General features: G+C 35.5%; 1 protein-coding gene and 1 long non-coding RNA gene across 6 annotated transcripts; both read right to left on the bottom strand.

Annotated features, from left to right (window-relative positions):
• Nucleotides 1-630: 630 nt before the first annotated feature.
• LOC146907531 (uncharacterized) lies at nucleotides 631-19,008 on the bottom strand. 2 transcript variants are annotated; one of them, XR_015020695.1, is made up of 2 exons: nucleotides 18,830-19,008; nucleotides 631-2,868 (listed from the first exon to the last, which is right to left on the bottom strand). It is a non-coding gene; the product is annotated as an uncharacterized LOC146907531 (long non-coding RNA). The 2 variants fall into 2 exon arrangements; XR_015020694.1 differs by lacking the exon at nucleotides 631-2,868 and adding an exon at nucleotides 2,873-3,100.
• Nucleotides 19,009-19,422: 414 nt separating this feature from the next.
• On the bottom strand, nucleotides 19,423-21,799 carry LOC146907532 (DEAD-box ATP-dependent RNA helicase 20-like). 4 transcript variants are annotated; one of them, XR_015020697.1, is made up of 5 exons: nucleotides 21,541-21,799; nucleotides 21,356-21,424; nucleotides 20,826-20,900; nucleotides 20,265-20,426; nucleotides 19,423-19,769 (listed from the first exon to the last, which is right to left on the bottom strand). XR_015020697.1 is itself a non-coding variant. In XM_085731076.1 (4 exons), exons 1-4 carry the CDS (start codon nucleotides 21,571-21,573, stop codon nucleotides 19,623-19,625), a joined length of 417 nt encoding a protein of 138 aa, XP_085587202.1. In that variant the 5' UTR covers nucleotides 21,574-21,799; the 3' UTR covers nucleotides 19,423-19,622. The 4 variants fall into 4 exon arrangements, 2 of the variants coding, with proteins under 2 accessions (XP_085587202.1, XP_085587203.1); XR_015020696.1 differs by having other exon boundaries at nucleotides 19,423-19,782; XM_085731076.1 differs by lacking the exon at nucleotides 21,356-21,424.
• Between the last annotated feature and the right edge of the window lie 4,576 nt (nucleotides 21,800-26,375).

Here is a 26,375-nt window from a genome sequence, read left to right on the forward strand (position 1 = left end):
TGTGTAAGTTTCTCAAACCATTGCCTACTGGCCTGTTTAATTCCATAGAGTGATTTTAGCAGCTTACAAACTTGACCAGGTTTGGGAGAAGATACACCTTGAGGTACCTTCATATACATTGCTTCATGTAAATCTCCATGTAGGAAAGCGTTGTTTACATCAAGTTGATGTAAATACCAACCATGAATGGAGGCTAGAGCAAGCAGTACTCTGATGGTGGATAACTTTGCAACAGGTGAAAAAATCTCAAAATAGTCCAGTCCTTCAGTTTGACTGAATCCCTGTGCAACTAAACGTGCTTTGAAACATTCTATAGTACCATCTGCATGTCTCTTTATCTTATACACCCATTTGTTACCTATAGGTTTGGCATCTCGGGGAAGGTCAGCAAAAACCCAAGTATGATTAGCATTGAGTGCCTCTATTTCTGCCTGCATAGCAGTCAACCACCTAGAATCTTTACTAGCTGAAGAGAAACTAGTGGGCTCACCTTTGCTTCATTTTATTCATGTGTTAATACTTTATATATCCCAAGTAAAGATGTTTATAACCTCACCATGTCTAAACCATAAGAGGGGTTTAGCTCATGGTGAGCTGAACCTTAGAAATGATGATAAAAGAAAACATACATGAAAACATGAAAAGAAAATTTGATAGATTAAACAAAGCTAGTACAAGATTACAATCCTTGAAGGAAAATGGAGAGTTAAAACCATCACCAAGTAATCTAACTCCAAACTTCTAGAATCTAGCACCCATGCTCATCTACGGAGAAGATGAGATGGAGTGAGTACTCTAAAGCCGCTAACCCTAGCTGAAACCTGGCATATCCAATTCAATAACAAAATTTCAGACCCTTGACACCAACACATGGTTACGTTGTCCTTAAGGCCTACCACTACAAGTTGTACCCTTTGGTCATTTTACAAATGAGTTATCTTTATCCAGCCCTACTGATGCTAATATATAGCGTCGACCTAGCATTAGCCTAACCTACACAATGTTACACATCTCTAAAAGTTATAGCGTCGGCTTATCCGACTCTAAAACATTTGTTGACAATTTTTTTTAAATATACAAATATATAGAAAATATAATTATAAATATCTTTCATGTTTTTTTTAATAAATTTCCACTACAAGAAAATACGCTAATTGCTACAAAAAAATTTATACGGATTATTAACCCACTTGGGTTGGCCTAGTGGTATTGGTTTGGGACCTGGCAGTGTGCTCCTCCTTGAGGTCTCAGGTTTGATTCTCACCGGTGTCAATTTAGGTGGGTTAATGTCAATTTAGGTGGGTTAATTTAGCTTTTTCAAAAAAATAAATAAGAAATACGATTTTTTTTTGAGGGAAAGAAATACGGATTGTTATCTTTTGGTTTTAATAATTATAATTATAATAATTTACATTCAAAAAATAATTATAATAATTTCAGCCATTCTATTTACAGCGACAAATAATTATCAAAAATGAAAAAAGCCAATCAAAAAGCAGCTTTTAGTAGATATCACGGGAGGTGGGGGAGAAAAATATGGAAATCTTGAAAAAGTGGATGAGTGGCATACATGCCACATTGCCACATGTGTCATGAAATAGTCGGGAAGGTTATTTTTGCTTTAAATAGCATTTTTCTAATAATTTATTTATTTACTTTTTACTTTGAAAGATTCACAATCTCGTGTCTTCCTCCATCTCCGATCGAACGTTCTCTCTGTCTCCGATCTATCGCATTCTTCTCCGTCTTCTGTCGATCCTCCTTATTCTCCGATCAACCGCATCAAACCACATCACCCTCTGGTGGATCACATTCTCTTCCCTCTTCCGTCAATCACATCCTCCTCAATCTCTGATTGATTGACGCATTTTAGGAGTGAATACCATTGGAATCATCAGTAGGAAATGCATTTTTGAGTGATCTCTAATCCCAAGCCCCACTTCCAAACCCTAAATCATAGTTTCACCTTCTTCGTTTTTACTCTACCTTGAAGGATAATGATTTGGTTCTTAACAGTGGTTTGAGTTAACACATTTGTGCATATCAACCAATTCAATCAATGATATGTAATTTTTATTCTCTCATGCTTCAATTTCTGATTTCAATTTTCATTTTCTCGTTAATTTTCCTTTTTGTTTTCTATTATGATCAATGTCATCTTCAATTTGTTAAAACTCGCAGAATTTGGTTGTTGAATGTATGTAACTTTTTTCAAATTCCTATTCTAGAGTAATCAACGTCTTCAATCATTTTCTTGATTGCTTTTTGTTCTTTGTTTTGATATATTCAACAATGAAGTTTCTATGAAATAAATGATTATTTAGCAGTGGAGTAACTATACATTCTTATTACTTGGTCTCTATCTATAACATTTGGGTAACTGTTAATGATGAGCAAAACATCTTGCTGCTATGTAACATTCTTGTGTATTTTCTAAAGAACATACACATTGATTGTTGTTGTTAGCATAAATTGTTGCTTTTATTTGCATTGGTACCTTTGTTTGCCTGGTGTAAGTTATTTCTTTTACTTGCTGCCATTTTGATAAATAATTGTAAACAATAATTACCTTAAAGTTTTTGAAATGTGGTTAGCTTCTAATAAGTAAGATTATTCTGACCATAAGCAGTAACATAACTCCTCGTCTGCATTCGCAGGGACTTGAATTGTGGAGGCCGTCGAGGAATGGGATACAACTAAAAGGCACATCTGCGCTTCAACTAATGGGGTCGTCTCTACTGCGCTTCAGCTAAAGGAGATTCTCACCTCCAAACAATATATCTGGTGGAATCGCAGAGGAGATTGGTAAGCTTTCTCTCTTTTTTTTTCATGTAGTACTATTATGGTTATATTTGAATGTAGGTACCTCTGCTGATGGAAAAAAGTAGTAAGTTACTAGCAACCCAATAAGTATTATAAACCATTTTCTAGAGAAAATCAGTATGTAACCTATAAGTTGCAATTAAGTTGGTACAAGCCACAATCATATATATTAATTTTAACTTATAGATCTTTGACATTAGGGAAGTATGATGGTTTGAACTTTGAGTTATTGTTTATGATGATTCATGATGGTCATTGGCTTTTCTTGACGTGTCTCCTGCAAATTGTTATAAAGACAAAAATTTATCTCCTAGCTTTCCTCCCCAGAAGAAACTGTTGGTTTTTGGCATTAGAGGCTTAAAATTAAGATGAAAACCATTTTACATATTGAAATTATAAAATTGTCAAAAAAAAAAATAGAAACTATAAATAACTTTCACTTATTATTTTTTTTAAGGAACTTTCACTTATTATTATTATTGTTGTTGTTGTTGTTGTTATACAGAGTTAAACATGTTTTTAGTCCCTACAAAATCACAAGCTTTTAAGTTTAGTCCCTACAAATTTTTTATTCTCTTTTAGTCCCTATTTGCATTTTATAGGGACTATTTTAAAGGACTAAAAGTGTCCATTTTTGGTAAAAAGTTTTCAAAATAGGGATTATTCTTACAAAATATTAAATTTTGAAGGAATAAAATTACCATTAGAATTTTATAGAGATTAGAATTAAAACTTGTGATTTTGTAGGGACTAGAAATATCTTTAACCCTATAATATTATATAGTTTATTTGGCTGAACAAAACACATGCACCACACGTTTCTTTCCTTCTCTTTCCTCCTTCTATAATGTGTATCAGCCGATGCTTCTCCAAATCCACCACCATATCCACCTTCTCACTAAGTTTTCGGCAAAATCCGAGCACCTTAAATGAAAATAGAACCACCATTAGAACCACCATTTTGATTCTCTGATCTTCCTCTTCAAAAGCCCTCAATTTATTGATAGATTGGAAAAGTTTGATTTTTTTAAACCTCATCTTTTCTCCTAAAAAGAATCACGACCGGAGCTTCGTTGTTGGCGGCCACCATGACGGAAAAGGCCTCTGCCGCTTCGGAGCTTATGTTTTGTAGCTACTTCACCTCTTTTCTTCCTCATGGTGAGTTTTTCTCAATTTCTTCCTTTGAGAATTCAATTTTCCTCAATTTGATTGAAAACGACAACATAGATTACTCAACACATATCAACACATAAGGCACATGCAAATAACACTAAACCATTTTATCATAAACCTCCCTTCCAACTTTTTCAATTATAATTAAATCCTGGTCATTGACCTCAACGCATCCTTCAGTGTATTTTCTTTTGTCATTGATTTTTGTATCTCGGCAAAAGTTTACATTAGATGGAAAATTAATTATGGTATTTATATTTTCATGATCAATTTCATAATGATCAAACACTTTGTCATCCAAAATATCCTCCTGCACACAGTAATAAGTTAAAAAAACTTAAAAGAACATCAGAACACACAAACTATAAAGTCTATCACATAATCAAACACACCTTAATATGACCATGAGAACTATAATCAATGGGTTTGAGGAACACGTCTATCAAACAAGGATGAATAAAAATATGTTGGACCTTGTAAGACAGAACTTAAAGAAAAATCATTCGATATTTTCTCAACCTAAAAAATCATTGGATCGACATACAACGAATCTATCCCATCTAGGTATAAAGAACTCTTGTGATACACAAAAACCAAATCAAATTATTGGAGCAACAATGCAATTACAAATGAAATCCATAAAGAGACCAAGAAAAAAAACACCATTTCAATCAACAACTTGCATGTCAAGGGTGCAAGCTTCTTAACAATCTGATCACACATAAGGAAGAAAGCCTCAATGTCGAAACCACTGACACTCACCTACATCCTAAACCTATAAAAAAATTTACATAACATAACAATCAATAATCCAACATTTTCATTAATTAAATGCATGTTCAATCACCGAAAAATCGGGAAGATATCGTGAAACAAAATAATTAAATACCTAAGCTCATCCAACGGTAATTGGTGATCAATCCACTTGTCAACACCCTCATCAACACCAAAATAGCAAGCAACCATTATAAAAAAACCTTCATCCTTGGATGAGATAAATTTAACAAAACTCCTAATAGACCTATCACCAACAAATTCATGCAAACCAACAATTTGAGATCTTATAGATATAATTGACCAAATCAATAAACAAATATGACGGGGAGATGACCAAATTTCATTGTGAGTGACCAAATTTTACTCACAATGAAATTCAGTCTTCTCCCCTTCATATTTGTTTATTACTTTGGTCAATTATGTTTAAAATATCTCAAATTGTTGGATTACATAAATTTGTTAGTGATAGGTATATTAGGAGTTTTTTTAAATTTATCTCATCCAAGGATGAAGGTTTTGTTTATTGTGGTTTCTTGCTATTTTGGTGTTGATGAGGGTGTCGATAAGTGGATTGATCACCAATTCTTGTTGGATGAACCTAGGCAATTAATTATTTTGTTTCACGATATCTTACCGAGTTTTAGGCGATTGAACATGCATTTAATTGATGAAAATATTGGATTATTGATTGTTAAGTTATGTAAATATTTTTATAGGTTTAGGATACAGGTGAGTGTCAGTGGTTTCGACATTGAAGCTTTCCTCCTCATGCATGATTGTTAAGAAGCTTGCTTCCTTGACATGTATGTTGTTGATTGAATTTTTTTTTCTTGGTCTTTTTATGAATTTCATTTGTAATTTCATTGTTGCATCAATAATTTTATTTTGTTTTTGTGTAGCACGAGGGTTCTTCTTTGTATCCAGATGAGAATGATTTGTTGTTTGCTGATCCAATGATTTTTGAGGTTGAGAAAATATCGAGTGATTTTTCTTTAAGTTCTATGTCTTATGAGGTCCGACGTGTTTTTACCCATCCGTGTTTGATAGATGTGTCCTTAGTCCCATTGATTATAGTCTTCATGGTCATATTAATGTGTGTTTGATTTTGTGATAGGGTTTATTGTTTTATTTTTATTTTTAAGTTTTTTTAACTTATTACTATGTGCAGGAGTATATTTTAGATTACAAAGTGTTTTCTGAAATTTATCTTGGAGGTTTGGTTGCAAGGAATGACTTTTAGGATCTTAAAAATGTCAATATCATAATTCATTCTCCATATGATCTCAACTTTTGCCAAGATACAAAGGTCAATGACAAAAGAAAATACATTGAAGGATGCATTGAGGTCAATGACCAGGATTTAGTTATAATTGAAAAAGTTGGAAGGGGTAGGCATATGGGAAACTTGTCTTAGGTTTATGATAAAATTCTTTAGTGTTGTTTGCATGTGTCTTATGTGTAGATTAATCTATGTTGTCGATTGGTTTGGTTCTGTGTCTTTCGTGGTATGATTTATATCTTATTTTAGTTTATTATTCTATGATTATGATAATATTTCAAATATTTTTATTTGGACCATCTTGATAAGTCCCGTCTTTAAAAATTAATTGTTCCATTTCATTAATTTTTTTTTTAATATCAAGGTGCAATAATTTATTTTTAACCAAAATACTTCTAAGATAGTGGTTAATTTATTATTTTTGCATTCACATGCATGAGGAGTTAATATTAAATTAGAACACAATCAATTATAAATATACGCCGGTTATATCAATAAATTAGTTTTGAATTTGCTAAGATCTCTTATTATTTTTTATAATTTTAAAATATTTTTTTTGTGGTGGAGGCCAAAATGAAGAATACAAATTCCAACCTTTCTTGAATGAAGCATACTAATTCGAACCTGTCAAAATGAAGAATACTGATTCGAACCTTTCATGAATGAGACCTATTAAATAAATAAATAATGATGACATATTTTTTTGTTCAAGAGAGAGCATGAGAGAGAGCGACAAAGAGACCAAGAGAGGTAATTTTTCGCGGCATCGCCACGATCAATCACACCGGCGCCATTCTTCGCCGGAGGAGAGGACAAATAGGGGAAGGGGGCCAAGCAGGGAGCCAGAAAAGGGGTGGGATGGGGATGATTGGACTGTGGTGAGAGTGCGGAAGAGGAAAGCGCAGGGACAGGTGGTTTGAGGACAGGACAGGCAACGGGATTTCAAGCGGCAAGGAGGTTCTGTGGAAGGGCAGGAGCGATAGTCTAGGTTTAGGTCTACATCGCGGTTTCACGACAACGATGTGTACGGTATTCATGAAAACCCTATGCAGCGTGGGACTCGTTATGGTGTTCAGGCTCGGAATTCACATCATGACCGTAACTCAATTTGGGAAAGGTTGGAGTTTCCATCTGATATGCATCAGGACTATCAATTGGATGTGAATAAGGAAACAAGTGCAGGTGCGGTATCTCTGCATCATGATGATATGATCACAACTTCAGAATTCTGACGGTACGTAACATTTTATTTTACCAACGTGCCCGATATGGTGCCTTATTTTATAGCGAAAGAAGCATTTGAGGTGTGCGGCATTATGGACAATTTATTTTTGTCAAGGAAAAGGAACAAACAGGGACATATTTATGGTTTTGTTCTATTTGCGAATGTTAGGGATGCGGAGAAATTGTTAAAAGCTTTGAATAACATCACTTTTGGTCAGTTTTGTGTATGGGCAAAATTTGCTGACTTTGATCGTAAGCCTTTGGAGCAGATTGAGCCGAGAGGGAATGAGGGTGTTCGGGGAGTGAGTGGTTTGAGGAAGAAGTAGGAGGAGTTGAAAAAAGATTGTGAGGGAGATAAAAGTGAGCATGGGGTAAAAATTAAAGAAGGTGGGGGAGATGTTGATCAGGTAAGGAAGGATGTGAAGTTGGGCAACGTGAAGGTGAGGGAAGAAGGAGGTCAAGGAGGTGGTGTGAGAGGTGTTGAGGGAGTGAGACCGAGGGAGATAGGACTGAAGGGGGTACAGCAGTGTGTGGTTCCAAAATCATTTGTAGCAGCTGTTCAAGGTGGTAAGGGAGAAATCAACAACAATGTGAGTGGTTGTAAATTGGTGCGGTCATATAAATCTAAAGCTGATGATTTATTGTGGGCACGCAAAGGTGTGATTGCTACAGTTTTAAATGGGGAAGCTATTCCGATAATTTAGACTCGTATTGCGGACGCAGGTTTCGATGACTTAGATTTTATTCCGGTTGGCGCCAATAAAGTCTATATCCGGTGTGTGTCGAATACGGATGTTATGATGGTGATGGCTGAGGCTCAGGATTTTTTCAATTTATTTTTTACAAACCCGGTACGCTGGACTCAGGATGTAATTAAATTTGAGCGAGGAGCTTGGGTGCATATTTATGGTATACCTATTCATGCTTTGAATACGGAGCTTTTCAAGTTGGCAATCTTTGAAAATGGTAGATTTTTACGGCTGGATGAGAGTACTATTGCAAAAGACCGGTTTGATTACGCAAGGGTTCTCTTGGCAACGTCATCATTAGAAGTACTAAATTTAACGGAAATCATTTTAATAGATGGAGGGTTGGTGGAAATAAAAATTGTAGAAGAATGGGGTTATACTATTGGGGAGGATGCGTGTCTCTTGGATGATGATGCTAACTCTAGGGCTTCAATACATGATAAATTTTATGATAACGTGGCACCTGAAAAATGTTGAACATGTGGATGATCTTGTTGATAGTATGGTTGATGATTGGGCTACTGATGTAGATGTTGATCAATGTTTGGTGAATAACATACAAGAGGTGACCAAAGTTGTCTGTGGCAAGAATGTTGTTTCTAAAATTGATATGAATCATGTACCTATTCAGATTTCGGATTTCAATGTCTCACATAAAGAAGATATTCATGCTCAGGGAGAAAAGCAAAGTTCGGTTCCAGCCATGCAAGCATCGGCTCCGCATTTGCAAATTGAGCATGATGGTGATAATAAAGAAAAGTGTGTTCGACGGAGACGATAAAATTCTTGCCCTCCATGTGCAGCACGTTCAATCAACTCAGGACCATGGAGTATATAGTGGTTACAAGATCATGTGCATGGGGACGTGGGAGTGGTATCTTCGTCCAAACAACCTTCAAAAATCATGTTGAACACAAAGGCCAAGTCGTCTAAAATTGTGACGGATGATACTTTACCACAGAAAACCGCACCTTGTCACAAGTTGAAACGTTCTGCACGGAATTTAAAGAAAATTGCTCGACTACCTGTTGATGACCGTAAACAAGTTCTAAAATTACTTATGAAGAAGGTGCATAGGCGCAGAAGGATGACGAGTTCAAAGGCGTTGAATGATGCTATCAGTAAAGGGTCACTTGTGCCAGAGTCTTCTTCCTCAGCTTCAGTTAATAACGACTGGAAGAATTGGGTGGTATTGCGAGACAAGGATGAAGTTGTCAAAGGGGATATCAATTGCTTTGGAAGGTCCTTAGGGGTAAAATTTTATAATGATAAAGCTAATCAATTTAGAGTGTTGTCAAGTGGTCGGAAACAAAAGAAAAAGAGTGGGGAGGTGGTTGATGAGGGGACGCAGAAGGAGTGAGTTGTGGGGGAGGGTTGAGAAGGGGAGGAAGAGGGTATAATGAAGATCCTTTCCTGGAATGTTAGGGGGTTTGGAGGTGGTGATAAAAGGCCGGAAGTGCGTAAATTATTAACTGAAAAGAATTCGTCCATTGTTTGTATTCAGGAGACGGAATTGGCTGTTATTGATGACACTTTTTGTGCATCTTTGTGGGGTATTTTGACTCATTCTCATTCTTTCCGCCCGGCTGTCGGGACGTCTGGTGGTCTATTAATTATGTGGGATTCATCGGTTGTGGAGGTGTGGTCTTCTTTTAGTTTGGATCATGTTTTAATAATTCATGGGCGTTTCATTGATTCGAATGATGAATTTTATCTGTTCACTATTTATGCGCCTTGTGGGGAATTCTTTGACGGAGCATCTCCAAAGGCTGGTGGGGAAAAACATTTGTTTATGCGGTGATTTTAATGCTGTCAGGAGTATGGATGAACGAAAATCGAGAGGGGTTGCAATTCGCTCTTTTGATTGTGACCCCTTCAATAACTTTATCGATTGTAATGTGTTAGTGGATCTTCCACTTCAAGGACGCAACTTTACTTGGTACAAGAGAGATGGTACTTCAATGAGTCGTATTGATCGTTTTTTGTTATTAGAAGAGTGGTGTAATAGATGGCCGACTTGTATGCAAGTCTCCTGTATGCGTGGTTTGTCAGATCATTGTCCGTTAGTGTTATCGGTTGACGATTTTAATTAGGAACAGAAACTGGTGCGCATGTTGAAGTGTTGGTCCGAATTTCCTGGGTATAATCAATTTGTCCGTTCGAAGTTACAATCTTTTCACTTGGAGGGTTGGGGAGGTTTTGTTTTAAAGGAAAAATTGAAACATGTCAAGATTGCTCTTAAGGATTGGCATTTAACTCATTCACACAACTTGCAGGCAAGATTCTCTCTCTTAAAACCCAAATTGACGTTTTGGAGGCTAGGGGTGAGGTGAACGACTTGTCTGAGGAGGATATGGCGGACTTATATGACATGTCAACTGATTTACATTCTTTGTCTAGGGAAAACACTAGTATCTCGTGGCAACAATCGCGATTACTATGGCTTCGGGAAGGAGATGCAAATTCTAAATATTTTCATGCAATTATGTCTAGCAGACGTCGAAGAAATACGATCTCTTCTATTTCAGTTGAAGGGAATGTTATGGAGGGTGTATCCGAAGTCAGGGAAGCAGTTTTTAGTCACTTTCATCATCATTATCAGGCGTCTAATATGAATAGGCCTAGGGTGGATGGTATGAACTTTCGACAATCATCCGTGTTGGAAGGTAATGCTCTCACATGCCCGTTTTCAGAGGCGGAAGTTAAGGCTGCAGTGTGGGACTGTGATGGTTACAAAAGTCTGGGTCCGGATGGCATTCCTTTGTGTTTTATTAAAGACTTTTGGCAGGATATGAAAGGTGATATTCTGCGGTTTGTGTTGGAATTTCATCGCAACGGTCGTTTCTCTAAAGGAATCAATAACACTTTCATCGTTCTCATTCCAAAGATTGACAAACCGCACCGTCTAAATGATTTTCGCCCCATTGCTTTGGTGGGATGCTTATATAAAATTTTGGCAAAGTTGTTGGCAAACCGTTTACGTAATGTAATGGGAACGGTAATCTCAGACACACTGTCAGCATTTGTAAAAGATCGACAAATCCTTGATGGTGTTCTAATAGCTAATGAGGTTCGCACAACCCTACTATGCTTTCCCATTTGCAATTTGCGGACGACACGCTTTTGTTAGGTGTTAAAAGTTGGGCAAATGTTCGTGATTTGAGGGCAATCTTGGTTCTTTTTGAGAATATGTCTGGTTTGAAGGTGAAATATCACAAGAGTTTGGTTGTGGGTATTAATATTGCTGAATCCTGGTTACAAGAAGCTACTCATATTTTGTCTTGCAAAATTGGTAAAATTGCTTTTATGTATCTGGGGCTGCCCATTGGTGGTGATGCTAGATGCTTGATTTTTTGGAATCTGGTTTTAGAGCGCATAAAATCTAGATTGTCGGATTGGAAACGTAGAAACTTGTCTTATGGTGGTCGCTTGATTCTCCTTAAGTCTGTCCTGTATTCACTGCCTGTCTACGCCCTTTCTTTTTTCAGAGCTCCCGCATGTATAATCTCCTGCATTGAATCTATTTTAATTAAATTTTTTTGGGGTGGGGGTGAGGATCAGAGAAAAATTGCTTGGGTAGACTGGAACACTATTTGTATGAATAAAGGGGTTGGCGGTTTAGGGGTAAGGAGATTACAAGAGTTTAAAATTGCTCTTCTGGGCAAATAGTGTTGGAGGTGTTTAATGGATAGGGAGGGCTTATGGTATAAGGTGTTGTATTCCCGTTTTGGGGAACACAGAGGGCGGTTAAGGGAGGGTGGTGCGACGGGGTCAACTTGGTGGAGGGAGATAGTAAAAATTCAAAATGGAATAGGTGTGGAGGGTGGGAGTTGGTTTGAAGAAAGTATTACAAAACATTTAGGCAATGGATTAAATTCTTTCTTTTGGTCGGATTGTTGGGTGGGGACGAAGTCTTTTATGGAGAGATTTAGGAGACTTTTTGACTTATCGATTCATAAGGACTTGTCAGTGGGAGAGATGTACGCATTAGGTTGGGAAGAACACGGGGAGGCTTGGAGGTGGAGACGTCGTTTGGTTGCTTGGGAGGAGGAGTTGGTAGTGGAGATTAGGAACTTGCTTACTAAGGGTGTGTTTGTTTCAAGTTTACTAAATTTATTCCTAGGAGCAACATTCCTTGGAACTTTAAGATGAGAATTTTATTCCAAGGTTTATAGAAAAAAGATGTTTGTTTAACATTATAATATTCCCAGGAACCATAAAAATAGGAAATATAATAGGAATTACATATGAAATTATTCCCATCTTCATGGGAACTTTATTCCCACCCTTTTCTTTGAGAAGTTTTTTTCTATTCCCAGGAATGTTTTATACCCGTGAATAAAATTTAGTAAACTTGTAACAAACATATGCATACATATTTCTATCTTTTTATTTCTGGTAATCTACGAATATAACTTGAAACAAACGCACCCTAACGTTATATTGCAGGATACTCAATTAGATGTTTGGCTTTGGCGACCTGGTGATGGTTACACCGTTCGTTGTGTGTATCAAATGCTCATGCGGCAGGAGATGCACAACCACGACGTCGTTTCGGATGGCATCTCTTCCGCAATAGATGGCCAACAAAGGATAATTTGGTTTGGCTTTGTGGTATTTGGGTTCTTTTAGCATGAAAGAAATCAGAGACTATTTGTCAATACAGCAAAAACAACTGCACAATTACTTGAGAAGGTTAAGATTACATCTCTTAAATGGTTGGGAGCAAAAAATGTGTGCTTTCATTTTGGTTACCATATGTGGTGGCAGCGTCCCCTTGCTTGTTTGGGGATTGGCTGATGTAAATTTTCCTTGTTGTCTTTTGTGGTTTGATCGGAACTCTTTGTAATCTTGTTTTGTTCCCTATGACACTTCTTGTGCTGGGGATCAAAACTTTTTGTTAATATATCTCATTTTGGTTTGTTCAAAAAAAAAATATTTAATATACATTTATTCATACAACTAGTGTTTAGACCACTCATTAACGTCACATTCGCTTGGAATGGGTAATTGGATGAACCCTTTCACTTACATTAATGGATGCAATAAGTTAAAATATAATTTTTCTTATGTGTTAAATTTGTTAAAATGCCTTTTTTTTATAATTTTCTAATGTATATTTTTTTATAATTTTCAAAGGTACATATTTTCACTCTTGTTTTATTGACTAAAGCCTATTAGATTTAATATATTTTTACTCTTACAAGTAGTGATTAGACCATTCATTAATGTTTCGTTCATTTGGAATGGATAATTGGATAAACCTCTTCATTTACATTATTGGATGCAATAAGTTAAAAAATAATTTTTCATCCATGTTAAATTTGTTAATGTCTTATTTTTTGTATATTTTTTGAATTTTTATATTTCCACTCTTGTTTTCTAAATTTTTGTCTGTTTTATTAATTTTTATGTCTGTTTTATTAATAAAAATAAAAGTTGTTTAAAAAAGTTATATAATTAAAGAGCTTATTTGTTATGTTTGGACAATTTAAAATGAATTTTTTATTATATATAGGATTCAAAATGGACTTACCAACATATTCGATGATATTATATTTAATCAATTAACATAAAATAATAATTAAAGATGATGATGCAAGGAAAATGTCTCAATGTATCAACCATTATATCCACAATTAACCCCACAATTATATTAACCATAATAAATCTGAGTCATTTCCTTTTTCTTACCTTACCTTGCTACAGTTTGTAAATTAAATGCGGTCATTTTAACTTTACTTCAATGTATCTTTCTTTAGTATTATATTATATCATGTTATTTTCTTGAACCGAGCTTTAGATTTAAGTCCGTTGTAGCTATATCTATCTTGGTTTTCCCTATATATGTGCCCATTGCATCTCTTATAAGACACCAAAATCCTTATTGTCACCATCACATCTCCTTATATATATCCGTCGTAGCTTTAGATTTTTGTTTATTTTTATGTCTCCTAAATCCTTATTGTCACCATCACATCTCCTTATATCAACTTATATTTAAACTTGTTTCATGTCTATAAAGATATTTATCTCTAAAGTTTTATAATATTTTGTAAAGAAAAGAAAATGTTAATATCGTTGAGTAGTTTGTTATCCTTTATGTCTGGTAGGTTGATTGGAGAGTTATGGTCAGGGTTATTAGAATGTGGCATGTTGAGATCAGTTTTTCTCGTGGCATGCTTGATAGCATTGAACTAATCCTTCTTGATATTGATGTAAGTTTATGCAACACATGCAACATATTTATTTTGTCTATGTTATTTGTTGTATTTTTTACCATTTTCTTAGTTTTTATGTTAAGATTTTTTTTTTTTCTCAATTTTTTTGTTGTGTTTTTATTTGTCTTTGTAGGATAACAAGATGCAGGCGATGATTCCCTCCTATTGTCTTGATCATTTAAGCCATATATTTGTTGAGCATTCAGTTTATGTCATCACTACCTGGAGAGTATGAGTGGTTAAATAGCTACTGGAAACAAAAACCGGTTAAAATTCCATTTAAATACAAATGTTATGTTAGATAATGGCTTTTTTATTCATCAATATGGGTTGACTTTGGTTATGTCTCATAAGATCAACAAGCCAAGACTTGACTGGACTAACTAAGTTTGTCTTTTTATTTTTCTCCCTGTCTAATTTTTTGGCTTCGTGGTAGATATAACTTGTGTTTTTTATCGTCTTATTTGATGTCTTTGTAGATTTTATTGGGTTGTTGATTGCTTTGCATTATGAGTGTGTTTGTGATGATGTTGAATGGATGATGACTGTTTGCCAAGCTTGAGTTAACTGATGAAAGGTACCTTTTTTTTCTGCTATGTGAATTCTCATCGATGCTTGGTTTGTTCCATGTTTTTATATCTCTGTTTTCCATGGTGCAGGGGAAGGCTTGAATGCGAACTCAAAGATAAGTTTGTTAGCGAATTCAAAGAACTGTTGAAGGAACCTTATCAAGGTTTGCCGGTTGTAGTTGTTTGCTATTTTGCAGGATTTTAGTTCTTTGTGTATTCGTTATTTGTAAAAGGTTTCTATTTGATAGTTTAGTGGTGTTAATTATATTTCCACAGGTTGGTTTTCTGCAGTGGTTGTCTTCACATAGGTGTTGCTCAAAATCCAATGAGTTTTGTCATTGCAGATCAACTTGAGTTCAATTGTATTTATCCTTCATAAACAATTTACGAGCTTATTAAGTCACTTGAGACTGGGCTTTCTGTTGTTTGTGCTAGAATTGTTAGGTGTTTTCATGTGGACCAATCGTGGAATCCATTATGTGATTGTGGCAAGTGCATGGAAGTTCTAAATGGATTATACCAGTTTATTGTTTGTAAGCGTACCAATTTTAGTGTGAGATCAAAGAAATATTCTTTTCCCTGCTGTTTCGGTGTTTAAAGTATGCTTTGAAAAGCCTGGTTTTAAAACGATGAAAAAGATAAAGGTTCTCTTTATTGTTAAAAAGTTGAAAAATTGATGGATCGAGCATAAATTCAAAGAATCTTACACAATTAACAACATAATCCTATTTCTTTATGAGAAAATTTGAACTTAGAATTTAAGCGAAGCTCTAATAAATATGTATGTTGGGAATTCGATGAAAAACTCACACCAATAACAACTTGATGTGTGGAGCAAGGGATAATAAAGCAACCAATAATCAAAGTGAATAGAACAGTTATAATCACAAGCCAAAAGTAGAAAACAACACAGCAAGAGAAAAGAAGAAGAGAGAACACAAAGAATCTGTTTACCCAGTTCGGTCCAAATTGACCTAGTCTGGGGGAGAGAGCAGCCCTCCGTTCCACTATATGATGAGTAACGTTACAAAAGAGATGGATTACAAGAATAAGTCTCCCGCCTAATTCTACCCAAATCCCAGCCTCTTCCCGTAACCAAGAGACTCAATCCTAATAGTGTTTCCCAAGGTGAATCAACCCTCAAAACCTAGTGTTTGTTCCAAAGAGACAAACTCTATACAAACCCTAGTTTTGTTGTTGCCTTTCTAAACCCTTGTTTCAGCCCCCTCTATCTCAAGGTTTACACTGATACAATGCCTATATTTATAGTAAAAGAAACTCCCATAAAATTGTACCAAATCTGGCCCAAAAAATACGTTTCTGAAAAATAACAGCACGCAAAATCGGGCCCCGATTTTTACCATTCGGGCGCCGATTTTTCCAGTACCAAACTGCTCCCAAAGACAGCCAAAATCGGCCCCCGATTTTTGCCATTCGGGCCCCGATTTGTACTTTCAGCAAACATCAATTTTTGGCCTCCAAACTCCAATTTTGAGTCACTTTCACAACAATCTCCACCTTGACTCCAAATTAGTGATGATGCCCATTTAACATCAACACCTTGCTGCTCTTTCCCTTGTTCCCACTACACCAAGTAGCTCCACAAGTTTACACCCTAATCCCTTCAGCCATCGGAATGTCTTCCGCCTTCTCGAAGGTACTTGCAGTCTAACTACGCCAGGAATTTTAGGTAGTTCCACAAGCCTTTACCATAACCTCTTCAACACGAGACATCTCCCGCTTCCTTGAAGATCTACTTGTTCCCAATCACCCTTGGCTTTTAGAGTAATCCACAAGTATACACCTCCCATCCCTTCAGCCCTCGGAATGTCTTCCGCCTTCTCGAAGGTCCTTGCAGTCTAACTACGCTAGGTATTTTAGGTAGTCCCACAAGCATTCACCATGACATCTTCAACACAGGACATCTCCCGCTTCCTTGAAAGTCTCCTTGCATCCAATCACCCTTGGCCTTTTTTTAGGGTAATCCCGCAAGCTGTGCAGTACATTCTTCAACCTTATGAAGAAATCCCTTGCTCACCATAGAGCATAGCACCCAAGGTCCTCCATAGCCGTACCATTACCGGTGTGTTCAACTCCACCTCAAGCTGAGCGTACTTTACCTCAACTAGCAAATGCGTACATCCCATTATGTCTTCAACCTTGAAACTCCACCTCAACAGGTAGATCATGAGTATTGTTGCCTCCGCCTCTCCAGACTGATCATGAGTATTCTTACCACCGCCTCTCCAGGCTGATGTTGAGTGTTTAACGTCTCTCCAGACGAACACCGCTCCACTAGGCATCAATCCCAAGGTGACCAACATCACCTTCATCCTCCAAACAACACCACACCATCAGAGCACCTGCATCCTCATAACCCTCAGTGACAATTTGTGCGGAGTTACCATTAATCTCCGGACAATCCTTCATGAAGTGACCCATCTTGTGACAGTTAAAGCATTCAGATTTTGACTTTTTACCACTCTTTCTCCGGTTACCTCTACCTCCACCATTCCCTCTTGTGACACTTAGGCCTTCACCGTTTTCATGAACTCTCAAGTCCTTGGACTTGGTCAACTCCTTGGTTCTCAAAGCCGATTGAACTTCTTCCAAGGTAACAGTGCCTTATTTGCCATAGAGCATGGTATCTTTGAACGATTCATAAGATTTCGGTAGAGCACACAACAAGAGTATAGCTTTATCTTCATCCTCAAGTTGCACCTCAATATTCTCCAAGTCATCAAGGATTTTGTTGAACTCCGTAAGTTGCTCCATGATGGCCTTTGACTCCACCATCTTGAATGAGTAGAGTTGTTGCTTAAGGAATTGCCGATGAGCCAAAGACTTTGTCATATACAAAGATTCCAACTTTGCCCACATTGATGCCGCGGTTGGTTCCTTTGCTACTTCTCTCAAAACTTTATCTCTGAGGCACAAGACAATGGCACTCCTGGCCTTGTCCACCATCTCGGTCTTCTCCGCACGTGACATGGTGACCGGTAACGCACCTTCACCCTTCAAAGCTTTCTCACACTTTTGCTGTATTAACACCGCTTCCATCTTTACCTTCCATAACCCAAAATCGTTATCTCCGGTAAACTTCTCAATATCCCACTTCGAACCCATGGTACTAGATTATCCTTTGACCTTGCCCCACGGTGGGCGCCAATTGTTGGGAATTCGATGAAAAACTCACACCAATAACAACTTGATGTGTGGAGCAAGGGATAATAAAGCAACCAATAATCAAAGTGAATAGAACAGTTATAATCACAAGCCAAAAGTAGAAAACAACACAGCAAGAGAAAAGAAGAAGAGAGAACACAAAGAATCTGTTTACCTTGTTCGGTCCAAATTGACCTAGTCTGGGGGAGAGAGCAGCCCTCCGTTCCACTATATGATGAGTAACGTTACAAAAGAGATGGATTACAAGAATAAGTCTCCCGCCTAATTCTGCCCAAATCCCAGCCTCTTCCCGTAACGAAGAGACTCAATCCTAATAGTGTTTCCCAAGGTGAATCAACCCTCAAAACCTAGTGTTTGTTCCAAAGAGACAAACTCTATACAAACCCTAGTTTTGTTGTTGCCTTTCTAAACCCTTGTTTCAGCCCCCTCTATCTCAAGGTTTACACTGATACAATGCCTATATTTATAGTAAAAGAAACTCCCATAAAATTGTACCAAATCTGGCCCAAAAAATACGTTTCTGAAAAAAAACAGCACGCAAAATCGGGCCCCGATTTTTACCATTCGGGCGCCGATTTTTCCAGTACCAAACTGCTCCCAAAGACAGCCAAAATCGGCCCCCGATTTTTGCCATTCGGGCCCCGATTTGTACTTTCAGCAAACATCAATTTTTGGCCTCCAAACTCCAATTTTGAGTCACTTTCACAACAATGTATACAATGAAACATGTCATGTGTGTGTGTGTATATATGAGGCACTAATAACCATATGTAAAGGAATGCATGATAACGATGGGACAAATTATAGATTCATAGCATTAATACTAACCAGGAATATCAAATGGCTCACATTTGTTTAAGACAACATCAATCATGAGAAAGGAATCACTATGTGTCACCTTCATCAAGCAATCACACACAAGCTCTTCATCTCTAGCATGACATCTGAACTCTGGTGGTAGCTTTGCCTCAACCATGCTTATGTTGCTCATTTTTTTTTCTAACAAAGATATACACTACAAAAAACGCGCATGATTTGCGGGGGTTTTTAAGTTATTTTGCGGCGGTTTTTAACCTCCACAAGATGTTTTGCGGGAGTTTTCAAAACCCCCGTTTATTCTAATCCCACAAATTATTTGTGGGGGTTTTGGCCAACTGCTGGTATTGCATTCCAGAAACCCCCGCAATATGTCAGGACCATTTTGAGGGGGTTTTTAACCTCCTCAAACTCCGTAGTAATATTTTTTTTAATTTAATTCAACATTTTGATACTTTTGTGGACATTTATTTTTTATACTTTTTTCTTCTTTTTTTGAGATGAAGCTTTTTCTTCTTCTAATTTAAAGGAATTGTAAATATCCGATAAATTATATTATTGCACTCAAAATTACATAATAATAAATAACCATAATAACATAAATGTAGTTAAAAATATCCATATATAATATAATATCAAATGTAACAATACAACACAAAATGCATAATTACATAAAATATGTCTTCCTCTAAAGAAAATCATCACAACTATACATACAAACAATCAATATTACTCTTGTTCAACCTCATAAACAACGACTTCGACATCCAACAAAGTGTATATTTCATCCATTAAAGAAAATATACTACATCCTTGGCTGCTGAGTCAAGTTAACCAGAATAAGTGAACAATAGTGAACTAGTGCAGAAAAACAGAGGCAGCAACACCCAAGAAAACTTCCATTTCCAGTCATGCGACGGACCAGATAACTTAATGCCTCAACAGAGGAAACCTGTTGCAGAAAACTTGAAAAAGAACCAACAATCACTATCAAAAATATTGCAGGAAAGTCAAGAGATGTTAGGCTATAGTGCACCTAAACTACAATAAAAACTAGAATCAGGGGCCATCAAAAGAGACATTAATTCACCTAAAGCATATATATATTTTTTTGGTTACAAAAGCATATATATTTTAATAGCAAGACATTATTTCACAATCCACATCCACAATTTCCATCTCAAACTATTGGGAATTGGGCGCCCAGTAAAGACTAAAATACCATGCAGCTGTTCAATATAAGCATTGATAAGGCAACCTGATCTATTTCTAATTATTCTATGCAAACCACCAATACTAACACCAGTGAGCTACATAACATAGAAAGAGATGGGAAAGAAGTTGAACTACAGTGAAGAAGTTGCATTATTTATATTAAATTAGGAATATAATTGTCTTCAAAATAAAGGAAAACCCCAACACAATAGAGAATAACTCCAACACTAACCTCTCTTATCTGCGGTTCAAAACCCATATCAAGCATTCTATCTTCCTCGTCTAGAACAACATAAGAAATTCTAGAGAGGGAAGTGTTGCCTTGTTGTAAGTGGTCAATGAACCTTCCAGGGGTGGCAACTGCTATTTCAACTCCCGCTCTCAGTTCAGACCTCTGCCATAGAGACCAGAAAGAAATATAAACATAATCATGTTGCTAGAAAGAAAGTATACACAAAATCCTTGTATCCAAAACTTTTACTTGTTGAAATAATATCAGTGTTCAGCATCTGTCTACAAACTAGGCTGGACATATAACACTATCAGCCTATTGGGAGAACTAGCTGTCTTTAAACTAAAAACACAAATTGATCCCATGTCCAAGGCAACAAAGAATTGAAATCAAGGATTTACGATAGCTTAAACATATTTAACACACAAAGACTTATATCATGGATGCTCTTTGACCATATTTAACAGAATTTTGTAATGCCAACAAGTCAAGGAATAGACATCATTGTTTTTTGACCAAGCTATCACAAGAAAAGAAAAATATTGTGTTACATTTAATTACCTGCTTTTCGATGTTAGTTCCACCGACAACTATGGCAGTTTTAAATGACTCAAGAGAACTGCTAAAAGCTTGGACCTGCCAAAAGTCAAAACAACATAGATATTTAAAAGAACAACATCAAAAGGGATGATTCATAGAAAGGGAAAAAAGATAGAACGAAATGCATTGGTGTGAATCATAGTTTCAGGCATAAAAAGAAAATATGTTAATTTAAACAGCAGATAATTCAAATAATATAGCAAGAATTTTGTACCCATGTCAAATTATTTATGTATACATATGGTTATTGTGATTCACTAACCATGCAAGAACATTTAAGTTACTCTCTTTCCCATTAGGAGAAGACATTCAATAATGAAGTAAAAACAAATATAATTCTATCAAAGGTAATACCAACAATGATCAGAACTATCAATAACAATGTCTAAACTCCCCAAGACTCTTCCAACAAATCGTTCAAATCTCGAAACCGTACCAAATCTAGAACAAATCGTAGCAACAAAATTAACAAGCATAAAAATTAGTAAAACCTAATAAGATTTTGAATTCGTTGAGTTGAGATTTCGAATCAAATATGTCAGGTAGAGATTCAGCTGGATCTGAAACAAAAACAAGCACAGAAGAAGCATAAAAGTAAGAACGGTGATCTAGGGTTCAAACTTTGAAGTAAGAACCCTAAAAACGAAGTAGCAGTTGATAGAGTGAAAAATATAACCTTATAATGAAGAAAATAAACATGAAGATTCATCAATCTTGAATTTTAGGTTAGATGAAAGACCGATTTAGCTTCTCGGATCGATTGAACAAGGAAGTTTTGCGAAGTGAGGCGACGAAGATCTGAATCGAACGGCGACGATAGGTGATTATTTTGGAAGTGATGATGATTTTAGATGATGATGAGGATAGATCTCTGAAGAGTTGAGCCATGAGAGAGAGAGAGAGAGAGATATCTAATTTTCTTTTATTGAAGATGTGTGAAACGAAAACAGAGGGAATACCAAAGTAACGAGTGATCACTCAATTTTTGTTTTTTTTTTTTTATCAAACTCAATTTTTGTATAATTGTGGGGGTTTTTTTTGCCAATTTTCGGGGGTTTTAAAACCCCTTTAGTTTAACTGAAGTTTTTAACACTCCGCAAATTTTCCCCTCAATTTGTGGGAGTTTCGAGAAACCTCCACTAAAAAACCCCCACAAACGAGCGCATTTTTTGTAGTGATAGCTGGGAAATAAACAAGTTCAAACTTCACAAGTGAGAAATTTTGAAGATGGAAATAATTATAGAGAAGGTGGAGGTGAAATGTGTATATATAAATGAGAGTGAGAACACAAGTGGAAAAGTCAACATGTAATTACATTGAAAGAGGTAGGATAATTATGTAATTAAGTTGTATATATACACATTTATTATTATTATTATTAAAAAGATGTATGATGATGTGCACAAACCATTAACTGCCAACTGGCTCACATAGTGATATGTATGTTTAATTTAAGTATCCATTGGGCCAATATACTAATTTAATTTGATCTCCCCTCAAAACTATAAAAGAATATAATTTAAATCCTAATAATTAATTTTTAATCAACTACTACAACGACATTCTTACAAAAAAATCTAAAAAAATATCCTCTACAATATATATATTTTTACTATAGAAAGGTGAGATTTCTACGTGAAACATTTGGCAACTTCTTGGAATGAGAGAGAGAAAACAAAATCAAGAGGGTGAATTTAAAACCTTTCGTTCCCATTTAAAGCATAAAAAGAATGTACTAAGATTTCAGGATAAACAAAGATTATGGACACAATTTTTTAAAATAAAAGTGCAACAATAAAACATTCTCTCTTTTTTTCTTAATACAATAAAACATTCTCTGAATAAGAATCTTTTGCCTTTGAATAATCATTCATTCAGCACAAACAAAAATAATAACCAAACCACATTTGAGATGCGGTTAAATAATTTATAATATAATTTTTTTTCAAAAATGGGAAAAATCAACACAAACACTCTTGCATACTTATAAAATCAAAGGTCTAATAATTGTTAAATAATATCTGTGATAAAAAAATCAAAGAAATGAATGATAAGTAATTAAAAATAAAACACTACTATTTTATTTTAACATCTTGTAAATGTTAAACATATTGTTGTATTAAATTCATCTTTACAAGAATTCAAATTGTTGTTGGCTTGGTACGTGCAGGGCCGTCGTTGACAATTAAGAGGCACTGCTATAATCTTGACAAGTTTCATTTAAAAAGAATCGGTGAAAAAAAATCCAACACCACATATAAGGACAAAAAACTTGGTTGTAATTAAATATAGGCTTAAATATTTCTATAGTCCTTGCAAATAGGGTTCGTTTGAATTTTCGTCCCTGTACTTACTAATCCTTCCAAAATTTCTCTGCAATTTCTAATCACTTGAGTTTTGATCCTAATTACATCTAAATGCTTATGTGGCCCGTAATTACTGACGTGTCAATGACGTGGCACAACGGGATTGGGACAGGACCTTGGTGACTCAACATTTTATACTTGAAATGACCATTTTCCCCTTAATGCATCCATACAAGAGGGAATGGGGAATTGGGAAGAAAGTATATTGTTGTTCCTCTTTGACCTTCTTCCCTTTGATCTATCTGTTTCCCTCTTACTTCCTTTTACTGAATACGATTCTTAGATTTTTTGTTTCCCTCTCTTTTATCTTCGTTTCACGCACTTGAGGTTGTGGACAAACATGACGTAGCCTCTTTAGAAAATGACGCTGAGAAACCTTCACCTTCGTGGCGTTGATGGTGAGATACTGGAACATTTTGCTACAATGGGTTTGGATTTTGAATAGTATTTTCTGTAAATTATCGAAGTCCATTGTGTTATGTGGTTGTTTTCGATTGGCGGAGGCGGTGGTGGCTGCGACGGTGGTGTTGCAGATAGAGAAGAGGACGAGATATCGAAGAAGAAGAAGGTTAAAGAGAAGACGGCAATTAGTAGATTTCTGATTCCATTAAGGGCAAAAAGGTCAAATTCATGTGGTATTTGTTGATTCATCATGGTCTTTTACCAGTGAGCTTATGCCACATCATTGCCACCTCAGTAATCAAATGCCACATCCGTAATCAAATGGGTTTAGGATCAAAATTCAAATGATTAGAAATTGTCCTTAAAAAAAACAGAAGAATTGCAGGGAAATTTTGAAAGGATTAGTAATTGTATAAGGACAAAAATTCAAACGAGCGCTATTTGCAAGGACTATCAACATCTTTAAGCCTTAAACATATATGATCAATGGTTCAAACATGACTTTTACTTCTAGACAAGTAGACATTTACCTATAGACAATCTATAATTTACAGCAAAATTGTTGTCTTCCAGACTTTTACCTACGGAAAAATGACATTTAGTGATGGATTTGTCCGTAGGTAAAAGTTTTTTTTTAAACAGATTTTAAGACCTGTCTTAGGTTGTGGCCCTGTGCCAATGGCCTTGTTGCACCGACCCTGGGTGCGTGGATACAAATAGTTGATGGTCTGAATCAACAAGTTCTATTATCAGATAATTGTTGTTTAATCCTCCGAATTTGTTGGAAAAGTCATCCATTTATCGGAAGTTTGTTTTCAATGGAGAAAATATGTAGAAACATAAGCTCCAATCGACATTTTTACCGATAAAATCTCTCATAACCTACTTTTCAATCAACATTTTTCTGAAGATGAGCAACCTGGGGAGGCAAACAACATTCATCTTGATATCCTATCAGATTTTTATAATGATATAATTCATCCTTCCAAAACTATTTTGTAAGTGAAGGGTGACACTCCTTTTTATAGATAAGAAAATATTTTATTAAGGGAGTTCTTCGGATACTCTATCCCAAATACATCTAAGAGCAAAACTTGTGTTGTCACAAGAAATGTTATAAATTTAGGCGCCACATGACATAAATGATTAAAAGTAAAAAAATGAAATATTATCAAGTCAATACTAATAATAGTTATACCTCAAAAAAAAATACTAATAATAGTTATAATAATAAATACATTAATTATATTCTCTTCTATTTTTATCATCTGTGAGTGTACTTAAATCCTAGAGAAATGATATTTGAACATCCATTTTATGATAACTTTTCAACAATCTTCTCTCCCATACTCACATTATGATCTTATTCTCTCTCTTCAATTTTCTCTCTATATTGTTGTTGACCAATAAGAAGAGAGAAAAAGAAGATTGTCACTCTCCCATACTCACATTATGATCTTATTCTCTCTCTTCAATTTTCTCTCTATATTGTTGTTGACCAATAAGAAGAGAGAACAAGAAGATTGTCATAAAAATTGTCACAAATAGTTGTACAAATATCACTACTCTAAATCCGATTGCATTTTTTACCATACAAGTCTTGAACAGGTGTCCATACATCTCAATAGACAATTTATTCCTCTCATATTACATTTAGTAAGACATCAAATTGGAGTGTCACTCCTTATAAACTCATTTCAAATCATATATTTAATCTATGAAGGTTGAGTTTTTTCAATTAATTATGCCATGAGGTGAAATTATCAATATCAGTAATGAGTATTTTTATTTTTCTTTGGTGAACAGAATAGTGAGTAGTTATGTGCAGTATACATACATATTTCCTAGATAATTCAATATGAACTTGGTCCTATGAAGGTTAACATTATCCAACGTACTACAATTGTACACAATTGGGTATGTGGGAAAAACCACAGCAAAATGGATTTATGATGTATCAAAAGTGACACCATTAACAATAATTCACTAGGGTAGTAGAAAGAAACTGTAAAGTGCAACAAAAAGTAAAGAACAAGAAACTTAATGAAATTCTAAGAACTTTGATTTCTACTTTGTAGTAAGTTTGCAAGTGTGAAAGATAATCCCTTTTCTCTAATAGGATGCCTATTTATAGCCTAAGGCCTCAAACAATGCATTAAATTTGATTTACAACTAGGAATTGCAAAAGTTTTGCAACAACCATTACTGACTGCACATAGTGCACAGTCGTGCTTGTTAGGTCATGCTCCACGTTGTGCAAGTTCTAGACCTTCCAGATTCCAAGTTACAAAAACACACGGTCATGCTTGTGATTTGCACGGACCATGCATATTTCTCTACCATTTCTTCTCCAGAAGAAGAATAACTTTTACCCAATATTTGTTTCATTTTTTATTTAAATAAATAAATTAATATTTCAACATTTTCTAATTTTATTTTTGTTCATGCATTCTCTTAAAATTTATTGACATGATAAAAATTAATATATAATACAATGAATACAAAAAAGAACTTGCTTATAATAAAAAAGCAGGCAAAATTACATTAATAGTTCCTTAACATAATTTCGGGTAACGTTTTGGTCCTTTATCTTATTTTTTTCCCATTTAAAGAGGTTAATTGGTGTAGGTTTGTATAAGAGGTTGAGATTGGGATTCATTTTCAGCATGAAACAATGATAGAGAGCACAAATCTGATATACAAAAGTTGAAATGGTGAAGGGGGGTTTTAAGAAGATATCTGA

This window comes from Medicago sativa, chromosome 7 (genome assembly GCF_051527215.1).
Source record: "Medicago sativa cultivar Bolivia chromosome 7, Bolivia_mono, whole genome shotgun sequence".
NCBI classification, from domain to species: domain Eukaryota; kingdom Viridiplantae; phylum Streptophyta; class Magnoliopsida; order Fabales; family Fabaceae; genus Medicago; species Medicago sativa.

What these genes read in the sequence shown, in the direction of transcription:
- LOC146907532 (XM_085731076.1), bottom strand. Translation starts at nt 21,573, where the DNA reads ATGAATCTTCATGTTTATTTTCTTCATTATAAG. An exon ending in TTTATTTTCTTCATTATAAG is followed by an intron (nt 20,901 to 21,540) that starts GTTATATTTTTC and finishes GACTTTTGGCAG; the next exon opens with GTCCAAGCTTTTAGCAGTTC. An exon ending in TTGAACCGCAGATAAGAGAG is followed by an intron (nt 19,770 to 20,264) that starts GTTAGTGTTGGA and finishes TTTCTGCAACAG; the next exon opens with GTTTCCTCTGTTGAGGCATT.